The sequence below is a fragment of the Sitophilus oryzae genome, unplaced genomic scaffold (assembly GCF_002938485.1).
Source record: "Sitophilus oryzae breed Bouriz unplaced genomic scaffold, Soryzae_2.0 scaffold_1624_pilon_pilon, whole genome shotgun sequence".
Classification (NCBI taxonomy): Eukaryota; Metazoa; Arthropoda; class Insecta; order Coleoptera; family Curculionidae; genus Sitophilus; species Sitophilus oryzae.
The window spans coordinates 483,893-505,486 of NW_022146308.1; the positions used below are offsets into that span (position 1 = coordinate 483,893).

The window sequence follows — 21,594 nt, forward strand, 5'->3', positions numbered from 1 at the left end:
TCTATACAGAGTATAAAAGTTGTCTACAGCCTGACTATTACAGATATAAAAAAAAAAACTGAAAATGTTTAAAACGTTTTACGTTTTTTGCGCCTTAGCTGCACTTGCACTGCCTGGGAAATTAGCACTGCCAGCGCCACTAAAAGAGTAAGTACAGAAAACTTTTTAAAAACAATTTATTTACATTTTTGAACTAAAACATTAGTATAAGTGCATACAGGGTCGCTGTGATGTATGGTAACGGTCGGTTTTAGGTAAAATATAGACGTGTGTTAAGTTAGCACAACCACTTTAAACAAAATGTATGAAACTATGTGGAATAATTGCCGTAAATTAGCCGTAAATTTGCCGTGAAAACAAAAAATTTGCAGCTCTTCGCTAAGTATGTTAAATCGATGGTTGTGCTAACTTAATATTAAGTTAGCACAACCACCATTGGAAATCCGTGAAAGAACATAGTTAGGAATTTTACAGTATAGCAGGAATTTGCCGTTTTTTTGCCGTTCTTAGATAGAATAAAAAAAAATATCTTCCGATTATTCTCTATCCTCCTGAATCAAAAAATATAATAGCATCAAGGTCATATATTCAGTTACCACAACCATTCTAGTACTTAAAGGTTGAGTAAAATATCTGAAATTAGGTAGAACAAGTCAAATTTCTTGTAAATTTGGCACTGGCGAACCATATTTTATAGTTCTTGAACAGAAAAAGTCAATAAAATAAACACTTAAGGACTACAAGCTAAGAAAATGCGTTAATACAGCCGGGGAGATAGCGGCAACAAAGCTTTACCTCACACGTGCGACGCGTACTACAAGGTAATAAATGAATGAATAGGCTCCCTCGCCTCTAATCGGTGTTGTCATATTGTAAAGAACTTATCCTTTTTAAACAGTATCCGACTTATAATTTAGTAGTATAAGGACTATTTAATACATTTATGGAATATTAAAACCTACTTTATTAAACTGTAGTATTAATATCTCAATATATGTGTATAACAAGAAAAAAAATATTGATAATATTAAAGACGTGACAACATAGGCTGGATGAGGAAGGCTCGGTCGACTGTACCCAGAAGTAAACATGTGTACAAAAAAGCTTCTTTGACCGCGTTGAGATGTAGTTTAGTCTATATTTTATTTTAAGTCTATGGTTTATATAATCTAAAGGGCGATTCACGCTTCCGAAAAAGCTCTAAAAAACTATATTAGGTTTTTGGTTTGTGAATTTTATTTCAATTTTTTTAAATAATATGGGGGCAATGGTACGCACATTTTGAATTTTTTTTGTCAGCATACAGGGTGATTCAAACATATTTTCAAACCAAAGTTGTATATTTTTAAATGGAATACTATTTTTTTTTAACTCTATAACTATTTGATCATCAATAAAGATGAATATGTTTAATACATTTCATTCCTAATTCTTAGAATTTAGATTTGTTAGAGGGCTTAAATAAGCAGCAAATTTAGCTTAAAAACGGTTATATTTCAAAAACCATTCGGTATAATATATGACATTATGGTATTTTTGGAAAGAAAATTTTGTGGCAAATACACTGAGCTAAAAATATCTAATATTCTATTTAAAAATATACAACTCTGGCTTGAAAATATGTTTCAATCACCCTGTATGCTGACAAAAATATTTTCAAAATGTGCAATACTATTGCTACTATATTAAATGAAAAATATTAAAAATTGAAATAAAATTCAGAAACCAAAAACCTAATATGAAGCTTTTTCGGAAGCCTGAATCACCCTGTAGATTTTATAAATAAATAAAAGACCGGCAAATTTTTCAATTCCACGCCTTGTTTACGGCAAATTCCTATTACACTATAAAGTTCTTATTGATCTCATTTAGTGACTATTAAGAAAAATCACGCTAATTTAACATTATCGGTTACGTTAATTTAGAAATTGTCGATTTGATAAACAAATAATAGAGCTGCAAAATGCGCCTAGTTGCTGATGTCGGAAATTTTAGACTTCTCTGTCTCTTCTGTCCTTGTTTGACACATTGGAATGTTTGATACACTACCAACGAGTATTTATGAATGAGATGTTCGGTCTATCTTTATAATGTCTTTGCCTTGACGCTTATATTTCAAAAACCACTCAGTATAGTATTTGACATTATGGTATTTTTGGAATGGAAATTTAATAGTAAATATACTGAGTTAAAAAATTATAGTATTCATATAACATATAAGAAAATATGTTTGAATCACCCTGTATGCTGACAATTTTTTTTTCAAAATGTGCGTTACCATTGCCTCCATATTATGTAAAAAAATTGAAATAAGATTCACAAACCAAAAGCCTAATATAGTTTTTCGAAAGCGGAATCACCCTGTAGATTATATAAACAAATAAAATAGCGGCAAATTTTCTGTTTGCATGGTGTATTTACGGCTAATTTACGGCAATTGTTCCACCTAATTTCAGACATTTTACTCAACGTTTACTGGAATGGTTGTGGTAACGGAATATAATATGATCTTGACACTATTATATTTTTTGACGCAGGGGGATAGAGAATGATCGGAGGATATTTTTTTTAATTCTAATTTAATTCTCTAAGAACGGCAAATTCCTGCTATGCTGTAAAATTCTTAACTGTGTTCTTTCACTGATTTCCAATGGTGAATTTAACATACTTAGCGAAGAGCGGCAAATTTTTTTGTTTTCACGGCAAATTTACGGTTAACTTACGGCAATTATTCCACATAGTTTCATACATTTTTCCTAAAGTGGTTGTGCTAACTTAACACGCGTAAAATATAGGAGGTACCGCAAAAATAAATGTATTGTGATTTTGGATTACGATCTTAGCAATCTCAAGTACTAGTCCATACTAGTCTTAATAAAAATAGCAAATAGCAAATGGCATTTTTTAAATAAATCCAACGCATTTATACAGGGTGGCGCACCTCATTCGCCTCGGTTACCATACCATACCATACCGCCATTACTCGCTGACGAGTATTTGACACGCATCAGAAGATGGTCACGCAAGGCGTTTTCTTTCATGAGCTTTTCTGTGACTGAAAAGCCCGATACGTGATGTTATCTGTCAATCGGTTGTCTGTCAATCGCCTCGGTTGATTATACGAAAACGGAAAGATGTAGAAACAAAATATTTTATGGGTATATGTGGGGAGTCAATGTACACAATTTAAAATTATTTTGAAATATACAGGGTGTCTCAGAACTAAGATCCATACCAAAGTTATATTTTTTCTTATGGAGCACCCGGTATTTTATTTCATTTTTGGATTCTTGGGCCCAAAAAAAGACATTTGTTATAAGGGTTAAATATGTTTAAAATCATTGGTTTTTGAGATATTTAAAGATATTTAAATATGCATGCTACAAGAGAATTGATTATCAATACCCTGTACATTACTTTTCAGAATTAATTCTTGTGCTGAGTTTAAAGGCAAAAAAATAAACTTGAACTTTTTTTAGTAAAATAAATAGATTGGTATGGACGTCATCTGCTTTTCTTCTGTCATCGTCTGTCGAAATCTTACCTGAGATAAAAACAGAGTATACTCCAAGTTGTTACTAGGATATTCTATTAGCTCCCCATACAACAAAAAATTTGGCGTGCCAATTTGGCCTGTCACGTACCAAAACTCTCGTATTTTGGCCTGCCGACCAGATCTTTGCTCGATTAAATATTCCCGTTTTGAACAAAATTCGACGTTCCAACAGTTTTTATATACAGGGTGTTTTAAAAAACACGTGTCATCTGTCGTGGGGATCTGCGGATCTGCGGATTTGGCTTTGGCCTGTGACCAGGGTTCGGAAGTAGTTAATTAAGACGTATGTTGCCTGATTAACTACGTGTAGTTTTTCTTCAAAAACTACGTCTTTTCCTGTTCATTAACTACATGAAAACTACGTTAATAAACTATGTATTGATATTATGAATAATTTTCATTTGTATGAGGTTTTTTTACTTTATTTTATTAAATAAAATATCAAATTTTGGGTGTATTAGTAAATGCAGTTTCAATATCTTGTTCCAAACCTTGTTCATCTCCGGGGAATGAGACTCCCTCTATTAGCAATAATAAAATAAAATAGTTATTTTAACCTAGTAACACATATTTTACCAAAAACTAATATTTGTAGACTTCACATGTTTTTGATAAAAACTTTATTATTATATGTATATTTATTACATACCTATATGAATTTTACAACTACTAAAATGTGTGTCTAAAGGGATCGCACCGCCATTAAAAAACCGATACAATGACACAAAGTACCAGAGTGGTGCGACCCCAAAAACAAAATACTATACTAAATAAATAAATTAAATTATAAAAATAAACAATTAAAAAAAATAAAATTAGATAAAAAAAGTGAAAATATAATTTTATCAGGGATGAGCGGAGATAAGCAGAGAGGCATAACGAAACAGTGTAACCGGAACAGCAACCAATGGCGGGCATATCAGAAGAACAAGAACCTTACAAATCAGTCGAAGAAATTATAATTTTTTAAATGATTTATTGTTTGGTTTGGTTTGGTTTGGTTTGGTATGAAATGAATTTAGTAAATGATTCTTAATTTATTTTTTATAATCTGTAAAGGATTGAAATTTAAAGTTATTAGAAATATTATTCCAAAAATGTGGCGCTATGAAACTGAAAGATTTTTGGTTTGGTTTGGTTTGTTAGTTGTTCGGTGTTGAGAAATTTTAAAATAATGCACTTGCCTAGTCGAATGATCATGGTCAACGTAGTGAAACAATGAGAACAAATAGGGAGTCTACTCTGTAGTTAAAATTCGATAAATGAATGTCATTAAATGAAATTATTACAAATCTAAACAAAATTATTTGATATTATAATACAGTCATCAGAAAAATCTAGCGATAATTTTAGAAAATAAAATGGCGATTGTTTAGTAAACGGTTCTTCCCTTAGTCTTCAAAAATATTTAGTTTTTCTTCTCTTGTTTGCAAAGGAGAATTCCTATTGTTTATAAATAATAAAAAGTGCATGTGCAAAGAATTACAATACAATAAAATGTAAAAATACAACAAAATGTAGTAGTCATAAAATTCATTTAATAAGTACATTAATTATATGTATGTCAAAAGATGTCCATTTACATTATAGCAACCAAAATTTAAAACAAAAACCGTATTAAATTGTAACGGCAACAAAAAAATAAGGCCGCAAAATTTAATTTTTGGTACACCCTAATAAAATGTTCACAAAAGGTAGGTAATGATTTGTCAAACCCAAGTGAGTACCTAGATTATACTTATTCAATACCCTTTCTTAAATGGGAATCAGAAATTGTTATTAAGTTATTAGTAATTAGTATGTACCACACACATGTACCTTTTTTCTACAAATAATTTAATTAATAAATATATAATTTAAAAAACATATTAAATTAATAAATATACAATTTAAAAAATAAACTTAAAAATAAATATAATTTAGAAATCTGCTATTTTTTATGTCTAGGTCCGCCTCTGATCTACAGAGAAGAGGATATAATAATATACCTAACCCTACTTATTTTTATTTACCGGTGAAAAGTTAAATTTGGATTTAAATGATACACTTCTTGTACACAATACATGAATGCATCATATTTTCAAATTAATGTCCACAGAAGTCCACAAAATAACGCAAAAATACTATAATACTGCAAATAAAGAATACGGAGCTTGATCGGCGGCATAGCAACATCGCAACAGGAGAATCTAGGAATTTTCATTCATCCTCGAAATCCGTTGTACTACGCTGGCATATTTCTAAAACTGACGTTGCCAAACTGCTTTTTATTATTGAAAGAAACACGATCGTTATATTTTTATTCCATTATAAAATTTAAAATATTTAAGCAGTTAAGCATTAAACGAAAAAATTGACGTTGCAAATTAATGTACTTGATATATTATAGAAATATAACGAAATTATTTATTACTTAATAATTGCTTGTTGTATTTAATCGAATACTAATACCAATATATAGGTAAATCTGGCAAATGTTTTCGCTGTAAGAGAGATGCGAAAATATGGATAGAATAATGCCTGATGAAGGAAAAAGGTAAACAATTGTATCTCTTGAGTTTAAATATCTTTGGTTTTATCGCAAAACTCGAAAATGAAGCTTTTGGAATAACGAATCGATTCGTTTTTTTGCTGATTATCGTATGTGTAATAATAGCCGAGTTATCACTCTGTAAAGGTGATTTTTTATTTTTCGAAAACTAAATTGCAACTCTTTTAATGTAAAATAATGGCCAAACCACACCAAACCAAACACATTTTTCGAAGAAAATGAATATGACCGTTTTTAAGGTGCTTGAAAAGACCTTTTACGTGCTTTTTTAAAAGGTCTTTTTAAGTTCGTAGCTCAAAAACTCGCGGATTTATGATAAAAATAAAATGGGCACCTCATTTTTTCGGGGAAAAAAATTAACTACAACAAAATATATGACTTTCATATATGAATATATGAAATCATAAATATAAAAACTAGGGTTGGAAAAAATCATGATTTTTTAAAAAAAAATTAAAAAATCAGATTTTTTTGTTTTAAATCAGATTTTTTTGATTAAATTAGATTTTTTTGATTTTAATTCAAAACAATATTTAAATCGGATTTCTAAATGACTAGGACTTATTTCCAATTAAAGTCCTATCCTAAATGGCTAAATCTTTATGACTCTGCCCGATACCGATAACATTAACAATTCTACGGCGCGTGTCATTTTGCCACACATCGGCCACCAATATACAGGGTTGTTCACCACATACGACACGGAGTATTATCTAATCGTTTAGTAGCTAAACGATTAGATTTTTACAAATTGTAAGTTTTGGGTTTGTTGAAGGACTATTAGAGCTACAATTTAAAAATATTTTTACAAGATACAGAGTTTCCCAAATAAATAAAAAATATCAAAGTTGTATTTTTTTAAATGGAACACCCTGTATATTATTGCATTTTTAGTTTCTACGATTAAAATAAAGGTAAATCTGATTAAGGTTTATTACACTTAAACCTTACCGTTTTTGAAATATTTCAATTTGCTTCATTTCTCCGAGGATATCAAAGTTTTTAATACTAAATATTTACTGAAGTTTATTTATCGATCAGTTATTGTGTTGCAATAATAAAAATTATACTACTTTATACAGAGTGTCTAAAATTTTATTTTAAATAATTACTAGCTTTAAACGGCAATAACTTATTTACATTAACACCCTGTATATTTTATAAGAATCAGATGCACAATTTAATTGTCTATCAAATTGTATTGTACCACTTCTTACCTATTCCTTCAAGTTTTCGTAGAAAATGCATTTTCTTATAATTTAGACCTCATTTATCAATATACCCATGGAATATTGACATTTTAGATTGTTTTTAAAACAACAAATGTAATAATAATGTACAGGCTGGTAACATTATCGTTTTAGTAAAACGATAATATTACTAGCCCATTTGTATGCAAAAGAAAACTATTTAAATCTTTATAAAAGAGTATACCATTAATTAAATATACCACAGTATTTCCGCCCAAATACTAATTAACTACATACTTAATTGTGTTCGTTAATAAATTATTCTAAATAAATGTGGATTTGAATCAGAAATCAATATAATAATAAGTTATGAAAATGAACGTCTCTGTTGTTATAAATAGGCATTTGTCGAAAAATTAAATATCATTTTTAAGGTGTTACTTTTTACCACACTGTCTAATACACATACATAATTCAGCTTTTTAGTATTTGGAGCAATTATTATTAATCAACGCAAACAGTCAATTAATGTAGTTTGAATACTGGAATCATATTAATTGGTCCTTTTTAACAAATATTTAAACAGTTTTTTTTAATGAAATAAACGAACTATATCGACAATATTAGTATCTGTACTCTTTAAAAATTTGGTACATCTTTAAAAATAATCTAAAATGTCAGTATTCCATGGGTATGTTGATAAATGGGTTCTAAATTACAAGAAAATGCATTTGCTATGGGAACTTGAAGAGATAGGTAAAAAATGGTATAATACAATTTGATAGACAATTAAATTGTGCATCTGATTCTCATAAAATATACAGGGTGTTCCATTTAAATTAAACAAATTATTGCCGTTTAAAGCTAGTAATTATTTAAAATTAATTTTAGACACTATAAGGTAAGTAAAGTTTTATTATTGCAACACAATAACTGATCAATAAATAGACTTCAGTAAATATTTAGTAATAAAAACTTTGATACTCTCGGAGAAATGAAGCCTTGAAATTTATACTGCAATTTCACAAAATTGAAAATATTTCAAAAACGGTAAGGTTTAAGTGTAATAAACCTTAATCAAATTTACCTTTATTTTAAGCGTAGAAACTGAAAATGTAATAATATATAGGGTGTTCCATTTAAAAAAATACAACTTTGATATTTTTTATTTATTTGGGACACTCTGTATTTTGTAAAAATATTTTTAAATTGTAGCTCTAATAGTCCTTCAACGAATCCAAAACTTACAATTTGTAAAAATCTAGTCGTTTAGCTACAATACTTCGTGTCGTATGTGGTGAACAACCTTGTATTCGGCAAAAAAAGTCGTTCGCTTCAGATCAAAAGGATTTTTTTTTCAAACGTCATTTTAACGCCTAGGCCATAAAAGTACAAAAATATATCTATTATTAAACTGATATTAAGTGTCAAATTCAACGAGTGTATAAATCGTTGCTTGATTACTGTTTATATTATTTTCAATATTTGAAATTGTAATTGTAATGTTTAAAAAAAATTGTATGTTCTATTCCGAGTAAAAATGTACTTTTTTGCCTCCCTGTAAAGTCGAAAGGGCTTTACGATGGTTCTTCACAGTTACAGCATCGTCAAAAAAGTGTAATTTTTATTCCTAATAAAACAATACACTAATGTTCGGAAATAGTTTTAAGTCGAGAATGAAATTAGTATTGTTTTCTGTGGTATTGTTGCGGACCCGTGTGAAGCCGGTCTAAGCTGACTAATACGCTTGGCGTCGTTCAGGGTGCAGCCACACTATCCTAAAAACGGCGTATCGGCGTAACGGCGCGGCGGGCGCGGCGTAACGACCTTGAATCGATTTCCAGTAATTCTATTTGCTGAAATTTTTGACAGATGAATTTGACAGATAAAATTTCTGACAGATGAATGTTTCAGCCAATAGAATTACTGGAAATCTAATCAAGGTCATTACGCCGTTACGCCGATATGCCGTTTTTAGGAAAGGATGGACAAATCTCGGCTGTTCCGGATTATTCGGGAACTTTTTAGCTGTGGGTATAAAAGCCGGCGGCTGGGGCCTAAAGAGGACAGATAAGACGAGTACAGTTGACGCGCGAAATTCAAAATAAATTCTTTCTAGATAAATAGATATAAATCGTTTGTAAATAGTTCTTTAAGTCTTTTATCGTTATTGTTTTTGTTAATTAGTGTAAATAAATAGTGTTTAAATAAATTGTGACTTTCTATCCACACGGAACCGACGAAAAATGTAACAGTATGTACATATTATCTAATGTCAGAGTGTAAAGTACTTACTGCAGATCAAAATGTCGGTAGAAATTTGAAAACCATACAACCATTTGAATAAAAAAATAACACAACATATTTTCTGACAGCGATTGTAGATTCCCGGGAATGAAGATATAGTCTCTCTATACATAAATTTTAAAATAAATCCCTGCCTGGTCTAATGGATTCACACGAAATTACTTCAAAAATCGGTCCAACATTTAAATTGACGAATAAATATTTTTATATAGTTTTGATTTGGTTTGGTTTGGTTTTATAATATTTACAATTATTTTTCGATTTATTATCTGTTATATTTTTTACATTTTTCTAGGACACATTTTTATAACTTTTACAGTTATTTTTTTATTTATTATAAAGTTTCTTTTTGATTTAAATCACATGATTAAAATTTAAAAAATCACTTGATTTAAATCACGATTCCAACCTTGATAAAAACTATCAATTTGTAGGAAATTACACGACCTACAAATTAACCTCTATAGTTGAACAGTCCTGAACTCTTCATTTTTACTGAAAAATTTGATTGCTTTGTTTAATGTATACAGGAGTATCAAAAATCGATGGTCTGTTTTCAATATTTATTTTAAATAAAAACTTAGTTATTTCAAATACAGCACCCTGTATTTTTTTAAATAAATAGAAGCAGATTTAAATTCTCTTTCAAACTATAATAATATGCTTTCCTATTATACCTATCTAGTTCAGATTTTGAATAAAGAGCAAAAATGATAAACGAAAAATCAAAATTTTCAATCCTAAATAACTCGGAAAATATTAATTTTCTGAAAAAATGTTATAGAATATTTTTTGCTTAGAATTCACCTTTTTATTGATTTTTGCAATTAAAATGGCTGATTTATTTTTCACCCCCGAGAAGGGGTGACACTCACCCCCAGGGTGAAAGCACACATCGCTACTATGTAACTTTTGTTTCTTATATATATATCTCTACTCACTGTTAAAATTTCACGTCAATCGGTACAGGTGTTCAGAATTCGGACCCTAAAACCCTCGCTTTCTACTGGCCTAGTAGGCCAAGGCCGCAGGCCAAATTAATTCAGGTGTATGGGGGGCCACTAATTTTAATAATTATGTAGTGTATTTTTTAGACATTGTAACTGATTCGTAAACTAAAATGTATAATTGAAACCACTAATTTATTCCGCTAATTTCGAAGTTCGGAATGAGGCTCAATAATCATATAAAACGTGCCACAGACCATTAACAACCCTGTATAAATATGTTAAGTAATATAACATTATCTACTACAGGTATTATACACTAGACGACATCGGACAAGAAAGAACTAGGAGCCTGTATTATCCTGCGGCGGCCACTTTTGCCGTGATTGAACCTTATGGGTACATTTCCAATGGTGTTGCTCGGGCTGCGAAAGATTGCATGCCAGCAGTCCCGAGTAATCCCGGGCCTACTTTAAGTTTCGAAGAACAAAAGAAGGAGTTCGATAGGATTCTTAAGGAGACACCAAATTTATTGACTTCAATTACTGGCGGAGGTTTAGGATGAGTCGAATATACAGGACAACCGAATATTCTATAGACGTAGAACGACTATGTATTTTTGGAATAAACATTAGTTAATTGATCTCCAATTTATTTCTGTACTACTCGCTATAATCCATATACAGAGTGGCGCGGCGCACCTCATTCGCCTCGGTTGATTATACAAAAACGGAAAGATGTAGAAACGAAATATTTTATGGGTATATGTGGGAAGGCAATGTGCATAATTTAAAATTATTTTCAAATATACACACCCTGTATATTTGAAAATAATTTTTAATTACTCAGAACTAAGATCCATTACCAAAGTTATATTTTTTCTTATGAACATCTGGTATTTATCTCATATTTGGATCCTTGGACACAAAATAAGGCATTTATTTTAAGGGTTAAATATGTTTACAAGCTCTGGTTTTTGATATATTTGAAGATATTTAAATATGCATGCTATAATAAAAAAATATCAACACCCTGTACATTGCTTGTCAGAATTAATTCTTATGCTGACTTTGAAGCCAGAGAAATCAACTTTACTAAAAAAATGGTATTACTTCCTTAAATGTATACAGGGGTATCAAAAATTGCTGGTCTATTTTAAATATTTATTTTACATAAAAACTTCGTTATTTCAAATGCAACACTATATATATTTTTAAATAAGTCGAAACACATTCAAATGCTCTGTCAAACTATACTAGGGTTTCCTATACAGCACCCTGTATTTTTTTAAATAAATAGAAGCAGATTTAAATTCTCTTTCAAACTATAATAATATGCTTTCCTATTATACCTATCTAGTTCAGATTTTGAATAGAGAGCAAAAATGGTAAATGAAAAAAATCAACATATTCAATCCTAAATAACAAGGAAAATATTAATTTTCTGGAAAAATGTTATTGAACATTTTTTGCTTAAAATTCATCCTTTTATTGATTTTTGCAATTAAAATGGCTGATTTATTTTTCAGCCCCGAAAAGGGGTGACACTCACCCCCAGGGTGAAAGCACACATCGTTACTATGTAACTTGTTTCTTTTATATCTCTATTCACTGTTAAAATTTCACGTCAATCGGTACAGGTGTTCAGAATTCGGACCCTAAAACCCTCGCTTACTGGCCTAGTAGGCCAAGTCAAAGAATATTATAGTTTTAAGAACTCTCGTGTGGAAGCTTTAGTGATTTGTCATACGGTGGCGCTTTTGAACATAATCTAAGCCTGAAAATGCTAATATTTTAAATTTTGAGGACTACGCGCGGCGATATTTCGTACGGTGTTGCCAAACATATTTTATTTCTCGATATTTAAAGAAATATGTATTGATTATATATTTCGTATATTCGATAGTACATGAGGCATCCTAAGGCTATGAAAAAAAAACGTAGCTATGAAAATAAAATTTTAGATTTTTAATTTTTTGTACCTTCTAATAAAAATTACTTCTATTCCAATAAAATTAACTAGTATGATTATGTGTTATCTGTGCTAGTATTAGGAAACTGGAGTAAATACGGAGAATATTAATTCGTTCTCTAAGATGAGCACTACTAAGTAATTTTTTAAAATTCGACCCATAAGGGGGTGTAATTAGATAAAGGGATGTAATTATACATAAAAAAATCTGTACCTACTAGGAGTATGAAATTTTGCACAGATGTGGCGCATTTGAACATTGATAAGCGATTTTTGGAAATGTATAGCCTATGGGTAGTGAAACTGGGGGGTGAAATTTTGTACAAAAAGTGTTAGTTCTAGGAGTATGAAATTTTGTACAGAGTTTCCTTAAGTGACGAAAGTGAGTACCTAGAAACTAATTTTTGACATTCATCCCTTGGAAATAAGGGATGAAAATTTGTACAAAAGGTTAAAATCGGTTTTAGAAGTATGAATTTTGCAGACGTTCCTTATCTAACGTAATTTAGCACTAAGAAGCAATTTTTGGAAATTCGCCCTCTAAGGGTGTGAAATGAGGGGTTGAACGTTCTGGAACAATAAATTCTGTTCAAGGAATATGAGAATTTGCACAGAGGTTCCTTATGTAGCATAATTGAATAATTAGAGTGATTTTTGGAATTCATTCCTTAAGGAGGTAAAACTAGGGGTGAAAATTTGTATAATTTTTTATGTAAAATCCGTTCTAGGACTAGGGAGTATGAAATTCTGTTCAGAGGTCCCTTAAATGATGAAAGTGAGTACCTAGAAGCGAATTTTAGTCATGCATCCCCTAAAAATAAGGGATGAAAATTTGTACAAAAATTTGTTAAAATCGGTTTTAGAAGTATGAATTTTGCAGACGTTCCTTATGTAACGTAATTTAGCACTAAGAAGCAATTTTTGGAAATTCGCCTCTAAGGGTGTGAAATGAGGGTTGAACGTTCTGGAACAATAAATTCTGTTCAAGGAATATGAGAATTTGCACAGAGGTTCCTTATGTAGCGTAATTGAATAATTAGAGTGATTTTGGAATTCATTCCTTAAGGGGTAAAACTAGGGGTGAAAATTTGTATAATTTTTTATGTAAAATCCGTTCTAGGACTAGGAGTATGAAATTCTGTTCAGAGGTCCCTTAAATGATGAAAGTGAGTACCTAGAAGCGAATTTTAGGCATGCATCCCCTAAAAATAAGGGATGAAAATTTGTACAAAAATTTGTTAAAATCGGTTTTAGAAGTATGAATTTTGCAGACGTTCCTTATGTAACGTAATTTAGCACTAAGAAGCAATTTTTGGAAATTCGCCCTCTAAGGGTGTGAAATGAGGGGTTGAACGTTCTGGAACAATAAATTCTGTTCAAGGAATATGAGAATTTGCACAGAGGTTCCTTATGTAGCGTAATTGAATAATTAGAGTGATTTTTGGAATTCATTCCTTAAGGGGGTAAAACTAGGGGTGAAAATTTGTATAATTTTTTATGTAAAATCCGTTCTAGGACTGGGAGTATGAAATTCTGTTCAGAGGTCCCTTAAATGATGAAAGTGAGTACCCAGAAGCCAATTTTAGGCATGCATCCCCTGAAAAATAAGGGATGAAAATTTGTACAAAAATTTGTTAAAATCGGTTGTAGAAGTATGAATTTTGCAGACGTTCCTTATGTAACGTAATTTAGCACTAAGAAGCAATTTTTGGAAATTCGCCCTCTAAGGGTGTGAAATGAAGGGTTGAACGTTCTGGAATAATAAATTCTGTTCAAGGAATATGATGATGATTATATATGATGATTTGCACAGAGGTTTATTATGTAGCGTAATTGAATAATTAGAGCGATTTTTGGAATTCATTCCTCAAGGGGGTAAAACTGAGGGTAAAAATTTGTATAATTTTTATGTAAAATCCGTTCTAGAACTAGGAGTATGCAATTTTGTACAGAGGTCCCTTAAGTGATGAAAGCGTGTACCCAGAAGAAAATTTTGGACATGCACCCCCTAAAAAGTAAGCACTCCCTATAAAGCAATTAAAATAAAAAATTTGTCTAAAAAATAAAAAAAAAAAGTTGGGGTGGGCCACTCTTATCACTTAGGGGTATAAAAAATAGATAACAACCTAGGAATAGGTTGTGACCAAACCAAACCAAACCAGACCTATTGTATATAGATATAAAATTTTATCAAAATCGGTCTAGCCGTTTCGGAAATGGTAACAAAAAATTAAAAAAAAACAACCCCTATTAAAATATAGGGGATGATGGTGGAACGGTGAAAATTTAGGGTTATTTGTATTTATTAATGCCAACTAAAAAAATAAAAACATTTTTTCTTTTCAAAAAATAAAAAGTGAGGGTGGGCTACCCTTACCACATAAGGGTATAAAAAATAGATAACAACCTATTCTTAGACGTACTGAATATACTTATAAAATTTTATCAAAATCGGTCAAAGCCGTTTCACGAATGGTAACAAAAATTTAAAAACAACCCCTATTAAAAAAATAGGGGATGATGGTAGAACGGTGAAAATTTTGGGTTCTTTGTATTTTTAATGCAAAATAAAAAATAAAATATATATTTTTTCAAAATATAAAAAAATGGGAATGGGTTACCCTTATCACTTAAGGGTATAAAAAATAGATAACAAACTATCTTCAGACCTACTCAATATACATAATAAAATTTCATCAAAATCGGCAAAACCGTTTCGGAAATGGTAACAAGAAACTTAAAAAAAAACAACCCCTATTAAAAAATAGGGGATGATGGTAGAACGGTGAAAATTTAGAGTTGTTTGTATTTTTTTAAGGCCAAATAAAAAAAATAGTTTTTTTTTCAAAAATAAAAAAAATAGTTTTTTTTTCAAAAATAAAAAAAATGAGTGTAGGCTACCCTCTCGGCTACCCTTATCACTTAAGGGTATAAGAATAGATAACAACCTATTCTTAGACGTACTGAATATACATACATATAAAATTTTATCAAAATCAGTCAATCGGAGATGGTAACAAAAAACTTAAAAAAAACAACCCCTATTAAAAAATAGGGGATGATGGTAGAACGGTGAAAATTTAGGGTTGTTTGTATTTTTTAATGCCAAATAAAAAAAATTAAAATAATTTTTTTTTCAAAAAATAAAAAATGGGGGTGGGCTACCCTTACCACTTAAGGGTATAAAAAATAGATAACAAACTATTTTCAGACCTACACAATATACATAATAAAATGTCATCAAAATTGGCCAAGCCGTTTCGGAGATGGTATCAAAAAAACAACCCCTATTAGAAAATAGGGGATGATGGTAGAACGGTGAAAATTTAGAGTTGTTTGTATTTTTAAGGCCAAATAAAAAATATTTTTTTTTTTTTCCAAAAATAAGAAAATGAGGGTGGGCTACCCTTATCAATTAAGGGTATAAAAAATATATAACAACCTATTTTCAGACCTACTCACTCAATATACTTATAAAATTTCATCAAAATCGGCCAAGCTGTTTCGGAGATGGTATCAAAAAAACAACCCCTATTAGAAAATAGGGGATGATGGTAAAACGGTGAAAATTTGGTTGTCATCAAAATCGGCCAAGCCGTTTTGGAGATGGTATCAAAAAAACAACCCCTATTAGAAAATAGGGGATGATGGTAGAACGGTGAAAATTTAGAGTTGTTTGTATTTTTAAGGCCAAATAAAAAAAATTATTTTTTTTCCAAAAATAAAAAAATGAGGGAGGGCTACCCTCTCGGCTACCCTTATCACTTAAGGGTATAAGAATAGATAACTACCTATTCTCAGACCTACTGAATATACATATAAAATTTCATCAAAATCGGTTAAGCCGTTTCGGAGGAGTACGGTAACCAAAACTGTAACACGGGAATTATATAAGATAATATTATATGTCAACTGCGGAGTGCGGAGAACGGAAAGACTGATTATAGCAATAAATAAAATTTAAAACTATAATTTAAAACTATTCAAGAAAGTACACACAAAACAAGGCAACGCCGCGCGTCTATTCGTTCAATTCCGAGCAAAATAGCGAGGCTCCACGAAGTTGGGGCCTCGCTCGCCAAAGCGAGGCCCCATCGACAGGTCAGATTTTGATGCCAGACTAGGATTTTGATGCCAGACTTCTAGGGTACTAAGATATTCTTTGGCCAAGTCCGCAGGCCAAATTAATTCAGGTGTATGGAGGGCCACTAATTTTAATAATTATGTATTGTATTTTTTAGACATTGTAACTGATTCGCAAACTAAAATGTATAATTGAAACCACTAATTTATTCCGCTAATTTCGAAGTTGGGAATGAGGCTCAATAATCATATAAAAAGTGCCACAGACCATTAACAACCCTGTATAAATATGTTAAATAATATAACATTATCTACAGGTATTATACACTAGACGACATCGGAGAAGAAAGAACTAGGAGCCTGTATTATCCTGCGGCGGCCACTTTTGCAGTGATTGAACCGTATGGGTACATTTCCAATGGTGTTGCTCGGGCTGCGAAAGATTGCATGCCAAGTGTGCCAAGAGTCCCGAGTAAACCCAACCCTCCTCTAAGTTCCGAAGAAAGAAAAAGAGTATTGAATTCACTTGGTGGCGGAGGTATGGGATGAGTCGAATATACTGGACAACCGAATATTCTATACGTAGACGAAGAACGACTATGTATTTTTGGAATAAACATTAGTTAATTGATCTCCAATTTATTTCTGTACTACTCGCTATAATCCATATACAGGGTGGCGCGGCGCACCTCATTCGCCTCGGTTGATTATACGAAAACGGAAAGATGTAGAAACAAAATATTTTATGGGTATATGCGGAAAGACAATGTGCATAATTTAAAATTATTTTCAAATATACAGGGTGTGTCAGAACTAAGATCCATTACCAAAGTTATATTTATTCTTATGGAATACCCGGTATTTTATTTTATATTTGGATCCTTGGACACAAAATAAGGCATTTATTTTAAGGGTTAAATATGTTTACAAGCTCTGGTTTTTGATATATTTGAAGATATCTAAATATGCATGCTATAATAAAAAAAATATCAACACCCAGTACATTGCTTGTCAGAATTAATTCTTATGCTGACTTTGAAGCCAGAGAAATCAACTTTACTAAAAAAAATTGTATTACTTCCTTAAATGTATACAGGGGTATCAAAAATTGCTGGTCTATTTTAAATATTAATTTTACATAAAAACTTCGTTATTTCAAATGCAACACTATGTATTTTTTTATGCAGTTATGATGCAGTCGTTAGGCAGACGATGCAGTCGTTATGCAGACGACGTTTGCATAACGTTGGAATAGGTCCTAAAACTGACGTCGGAAAACTCTATATTGTCCAACGTTGTAGCTACGTTCTAAAGATCACTTAAGCAAAAAAGATTAGAAGACAACGTTTATTCGTCGTCGCAGAAGCTTCTACTTTGCTGTAGTATAAGTCCAACGTCGGCACAACGTTATAAAAACGTTTAAATTTATTTTAATACCTAAGGTAGGGAGCTAACTATTTTTTGTAACTAATCCAACGTTGTGTTTAGTAAACATGTGTTCGCAAGTCGTGAAAATGCTACTTGGGTAGTAACATATCCATTCCTTCCACCAGCAGATACTGCTTCATTTTTCTTGATAAAATAATAAATACTTACTTATTAACCTTATTGTAGGTAAACTAAATAAAAATAACCTCTTATAAATTTAAATAAAGTCCACAAACTAATGTCGATTTTGAAAATAGCTACTAAGTGTCACTAGAAAATTGTCATGGCGACACCAGCCATCTTGATTACAATTTAATTGAAAAATCGCTTTTTGTTCAAAATCTGAGCCATATAGGTATAGGAAACAGAGTCTTTAAAATTATTTTGAAATGTACAGGGTATGTCTGAACTAAGATCCCCACCAAAGTTATATTTTTTCTTATGGAACACCCGATATTTTATTTCATATTTAGATCCCTGGACACAAAATAAGGCATTTCTTATAAGGGTTAAATATGTTTACAAGCTTTGGTTTTTGAGATATTTGAAGATATTTAAATATGCATGCTATACCAGAATCAGGTTAACGATATACTCAATGCCTTTCAATTAAAACAACTAGTAGTATCACCAACTAGAATAGTCGAAAAAAGTAGTACGCTTATTGATATAATAGCTATGAGTAATATTAATTTGTCTGCTGGCGCACCTGTCCACGTAAATATGCATGATATTACAGATCACCAAATGATATTCCTTAATTTAGGAATAAACATAAGTAAAAAAAAATTAATTTCATTCTTATAGAGATTTTCGGAATTTTGATGAAACTGAGTTTAATAATGACTTGCGTAGATTAAATTGGCAAAGAATATTTCATACTAATGATATTGATAGTAAAATTGATATTTTCACTAATTATATGATGGGTCTCTTTGAAAAACATGCTCCCTTTCGACGAGTAAGGTTGACAAAACCAAGAGCACCATGGTTTAGTACGGAACTTCGACTTTTGGAAAAAGATCGTAACCGTGCCTTTAGTCGGTATAAAAAAACATTAAGTCTGGAGGATTATGCAGTTTATAAGAGAGCTAAAAATAAGTTTACACAAGAAGTGCGAAGAAGTAAATATGAATATCTCGAAAATACTCGAAAAAAGCTCAGTAAGCGTGAAATATGACAAGCACTTAATAACTTAAATGTACATAAGCGCAATAATACTAAAAAAATTCCAGATATTCTTAAAGATGTGAACACAATAAATCGCCATTTTGTAGACTCTATAGAGGCTCTGAAATGTGTGACTGACCCTGTTACTGTTAACTTTTACAATAATAACACATTAGCGCACGTGAAAACATTTCAGTTTAATAGCATTAATGAAGCAGATCTGCTTGATGCCCTTGCTAGCATTAAATCCAATGTAGCAGGCTGCGATGGTATATCTCTATTAATGGTTAAATTGTGCTGTCCTTATATTGCCCGCTACCTTGCTCATATTTACAATTGCTGTTTAAATAATAGCTATTTTCCGATTAGTTGGAGAAATGCAATGATCATGCCCTTGGCAAAAATCTCTAATCCTACAACTTTAAAAGACATTCGACCTATAAGTAAATTGCCAGTTTTATCAAAGATATTGGAAAAGTTTGTATATAGTCAAGTATTAAATCATTTAACTAAACATAATTTGATCCCTGATTGCCAGTCAGGATTCAGGAGTAAATATGGTACTTCTGCCGTTTTAGCAAGTTTTGGATGATATATTAACAGAATTAGATACAGGTAAGGGTGCAAGTCTGATTTTATTAGATTATACTAAGGCATTTGACACCTTGGGGCATGACCTTTTACTTCATTATTACGGGTTTTCGGAAAATGTTGTGGAATTGGTTGGCAGTTATTTGTCTAATAGATGCCAGTGTGTAGTTCTCGATGAGGCTCAGTCGGATGATTTACCGCTTTCTAGGGGTGTACCTCAGGATTCCATTTTGGGACCACTCTTGTTCCTTATTTACACCGCTGATTTGAAAAATAATGTTGTGGATTGCGAACTGCATCAATTTGCCGATGACACGCAAATATATGCAACTGACACTGCTGAAAATGCAACAGCAGTTTACAATAGTATTAATTTGCCTTTGAGAAATAAGTAAATACTCATTGAATCATGGTCTTCAGTTGAATCTTGGCAAAACTCAAATGATTTGTTTTGGTAGGGTACCCTTAGCAAAGGGATTATCTGTTAAACTGAATAACGAAATAATCCATCCATTAAAACCTGTCAAGAATTTGGGTTTGGCTCTAGATTGTGATTTGAGATTTCGAAATCATGTCAATTCGATTGTGCAGAAAAGCTATACAGCATTGAAGGGATTGTATAGGAATAAAAATATTATGAGTCAAGCATTGAAACGTAGCCTATGTGACAGTTTGGTTCTTAGCCATGCCAACTATGCTGACATTGTCTATGGACCTTGTCTTGACGTGCACTCCTCTTCCAGAATACAGAAGATCCAAAAATTCATGTGTAATGTTTTATTTGTTCTCTGGATAGAGGGGAGCATATCTCACTTTGGCTTAAAGAATTGAAGTGGTTTTAATATATGAATTATTCTATACACACACGAGACAATTATTATATTTAAAATCTAAATTAAAACTGCGCCAAACTGTTCATAGCAGAGACACTCGAAATATTAATCAGTTATATCTACCTCAATACAAGACCTCTTTATATCGACGATCATTTACGTATTCTGCGGTCTCGTTATATAATTCCCTGTCAAGTGCTTTAATAGCTAAGTCCCTCGGTTCATTTAGATCGGGGTTCAGAGATTTATTAATTCCATAATGTGAGTTGAGTATACTTTTTGAAACCAGCCAACTATGCGTCTCCTTGGCTCTCTCTTCATCAACACCAATACATGCCTGTTGCCTTATGTTACTGCATAATGTACTTATAAGTATTAATTGTTCTCTATGTGTGCTCTATGTGTTACACTAATAGTTTTGTTAATAATTTTATATTTTTATATTTTTGTATTTTAAAAAAAAATTGTTTTTTTGTTATTATATTTATACATTTGATATATTAATTTCAGACAAGGTAGTAGATATTGATATTATTTGTTAGGTTATACTGTAATGGTACTCGGTTAACTAAGCAGTTATTTACTGAACTTCAAGCTGAGGATTACAAAAAATAAAGACATATTTTTTTTTTTTTTTCTCACTCTTGGTGGTATATTCTGACAGACGGGTGTTTATTACCGTCCCGCCCCATCCCTATTATGTTTGTGGTTTTAATGATTACTGCTTTTTGAGCAAGTGTGCATTGAGGACCTTTAAATTTAAAATACAAAAAAAAAATTTCTTTTAAATTTCCCTGTGTGAGGCCCGTGCTAGATATAATAAATGGTAAGATTTTAACTTCTTTTTGTAGCCATATTCGTTCTACTTTCTGTGTTAGTGGAATGTATTTGCTAATTTTTTCTTCCTATTTCTTTGTTATGTTGTTGTCATTCGAAACACTGATTACCGTAACTGAACGAAGTTTAA

The 21,594-nt window shown here is 31.2% G+C and overlaps 1 protein-coding gene across 2 annotated transcripts; it reads left to right on the top strand.

The window, feature by feature from the left end:
- The first annotated feature begins 14 nt into the window (after positions 1–14).
- Positions 15–17,237, top strand: LOC115880472. 2 transcript variants are annotated; one of them, XM_030897679.1, is made up of 2 exons: positions 15–147; positions 10,861–11,195. In XM_030897679.1, the coding sequence occupies exons 1-2, from the start codon at positions 65–67 to the stop codon at positions 11,114–11,116; spliced, it is 339 nt and encodes a 112-aa protein (XP_030753539.1). In that variant the 5' UTR covers positions 15–64; the 3' UTR covers positions 11,117–11,195. The 2 variants fall into 2 exon arrangements, with proteins under 2 accessions (XP_030753539.1, XP_030753540.1); XM_030897680.1 differs by lacking the exon at positions 10,861–11,195 and adding an exon at positions 16,923–17,237 and having other exon boundaries at positions 22–147.
- Positions 17,238–21,594: the final 4,357 nt, after the last annotated feature.